At 27.5% G+C, this 2652-nt stretch overlaps 1 protein-coding gene across 1 annotated transcript; it reads right to left on the bottom strand.

Annotated features, from left to right (window-relative positions):
* LOC113783909 (uncharacterized) lies at positions 1 to 352 on the bottom strand (the record flags this gene model as incomplete). Its single annotated transcript, XM_027336370.2, has 1 exon — positions 1 to 352. A coding segment is annotated over exon 1 (291 nt), but the record flags the coding sequence as incomplete, so codon positions are not given.
* Between the last annotated feature and the right edge of the window lie 2300 nt (positions 353 to 2652).

The raw sequence follows: 2652 nt of genomic DNA, 5'->3' as shown, positions 1-2652 counted from the left end.
GAAGAGAGAAAGAGCGAAGGAAGCAATGATGACACCGATGATATCGGCGACGGCATCTTTGAATGAAGCACCGGAGGAGCGGAAGTAGCCAAGATGATCGGCGGCCTCTTTGGCAGCGCCGGCAAGGAGAGAAACGACGGATCCAATGGAAATGGAGTGGCGGCGGAGGAAAGGGTGTGAGGTGAGGAAAGAGAAAACGTAAAAGAGAAGAGTAATGGAGAAACACATGATCACGTGATAGAATTTATCTGCCGCCAACCATGGGTCTGCGCCTGCGTCATTCTCCTCCATTATTTCCCTCACACCTACACAACACAACACAACACAATTCTCTTCTCTTTGCTTCAGTTTAAGACTTCATTTTTACCGCTAGAATTACCACATTGTTGAAAACAATAAATTTTCTTATCTTCACAAATATAAAAACAATTTTTCCTCTTTTATAAAATTACCACAATTGAGAAAAGAGATTATTAGTTTATTCACTATAATTAAAATAATAATAATTTGGTCTTTACAATGCCAAATATTCTTTAACTAATTTATTCTTTAATAATTTTTTTTTCTTTTACATTCAAACAAAGTTGTTCAACAATACTTAACAATTTTAAAAAAAAAATTCACAATAATATATAACGTATTGAAATGTAAAATATAAATATTTTTATCTAGAAAATGTAAAACATAATATTGTAATGTGAAGGATTGTTATTGTATGTTGGTGTAAAAAAAACTTTAATTATTGTTATAAAAATATAAGAAAAATAAGTTAAAAGAATATCAAAATCAATAAATTTAGTTATTATTATAATATTTTTTAATGTTTTTCTAAATATACTTTAGCTTCGTGAAAAATTGTAAAATATTAAAGATATTCATTATATAGAAAAGTTAAATATTGTAAATAAGGGTAAAAAAAGTCTCATACAAATTGAAACAAAATAATAAAGAAAATCTCTTACCAAATAAGTACATCTCATTTATTAATTGGTATTTAATTTAGTAAAATTGGATAGCCTCAAAACATTTAATTTTTGACTGGTCAGTCAACTTGGTACATGCAAATATATATTTCTATTTATCTATTTCTTTTGATATAAATATAAGTCAAATGTATTTGACAAATGCATTATATTTAAAACAAACTTAAACACCACACTCAAAAGAAAAAGTTGGTAAAGACAAAACTTCATTTATAGGTATTTGTTAGAGATATAAATTATATTTAACATGTGATATAATACAATTAATGGCGTGAGAAAAAGAAAAATAAGAGAAGTCAAAAGATTTAAAAATGCATATGAAAATTTCATAGTTTTTTTTTCTTCTAATTTAGTGTTATGTTTGTGTAAATATTTTATTTAGTTCCACTTTTTAATGTAGTATCAAAATATTATATACATATATATATATATATATATATATATATATATTTTGTTGAGACAAAATTCTAAATTAATATTTTGATGATAATTAAATAAAAGGTTAATTAAGACTTCTAATTATGATTCTAAGTGTTTTGATATTTAATATGTGTATTTGAGTGTGTTAAAATAAGATAGATATCAAGCATTACAAAACAAATCTTATTAAAATCAAGAAAACAAAATCAGTAAAACGAATAAAGTTTTTAGAAAACGAATAACGTCTGCCATAAACAAGAATGATCATATTTTTATGTAAAAATGTATATCTGAGAAGTGTTATCCATTATATATCCTCATCAGAAATATACAAGGATCAATTTAAGCAAGAATTATTCTAAAATTCAAAGATTCAACACTTTGCTTCTCAAAATACATAAAGCAATATCATTTTTCAAGTCAAGCAAGTGCAAGTACAAACTAATAGGCTGGAAATGACACTGTTGTTGTACCTTTAAACAGACATGCATGTGTGATTCAAAGCTTGTAATCATTTCAGACAATTGTCAAGATCACAATATAAGTCAACTCATTTCAGACACATTCAAAGAATGTTCTTGGATCACAAGAACATTACTGATTTCAGCAAGAACGTTCTTGCTTTATGATCGAGTGTATCCATTCACTTACTCATAACAGCTAGCCTACTTCCAACGGTTAAATGAGTTGTCATAAGCTCTCTTGAAGCCTATAAATAAAGCTTCACAACGAAGAACAAATAAGAACTCAAAGTGTCAAACAAAACATCACTCATTCAATCATATTCGAGCTTCTTAAATCATTTTAAGTTGTAGTTTCTTCTTTGTGTGATATTAGAATCAATGTTTACTGAGTTCTAAAATGTAGAATATATTTCTCAAACAAGAGTTGAACAATACTCAGATTCTAACAATCTCAAATATCATTACTCTGTAACTCAAGGCTATATTGTTAACATAACTTGAGTAGTGTATAAAAATTCTTTTATGATTTAAAAGGTAACTTGTAAAATTTTTCCTAAAATAATGTAAGGTAACCTGTAGAAATCATTTATAGGTAGAAAGGTAGAACTATGTAATAGATCAAGATTGATCTGTGAAAAACTGTGAAAATCAAGAACGTTCTTGCTTTGAGCACTTAGTGAAAAATCTCATATTTGTGAAGACTGGACGTAACCCGTATTGGGTGAACCAATATATATGTTTGTGCAATCTCTCTATCTCTATCTCTATTTATTCCTTATCTTACA

The sequence above is a fragment of the Cicer arietinum genome, chromosome 1 (assembly GCF_000331145.2).
Source record: "Cicer arietinum cultivar CDC Frontier isolate Library 1 chromosome 1, Cicar.CDCFrontier_v2.0, whole genome shotgun sequence".
Lineage (NCBI taxonomy): Eukaryota > Viridiplantae > Streptophyta > Magnoliopsida > Fabales > Fabaceae > Cicer > Cicer arietinum.
The sequence above is the reverse complement of the archived record's forward strand: the minus strand, read 5'-3'. Positions and strand labels throughout refer to the sequence as shown.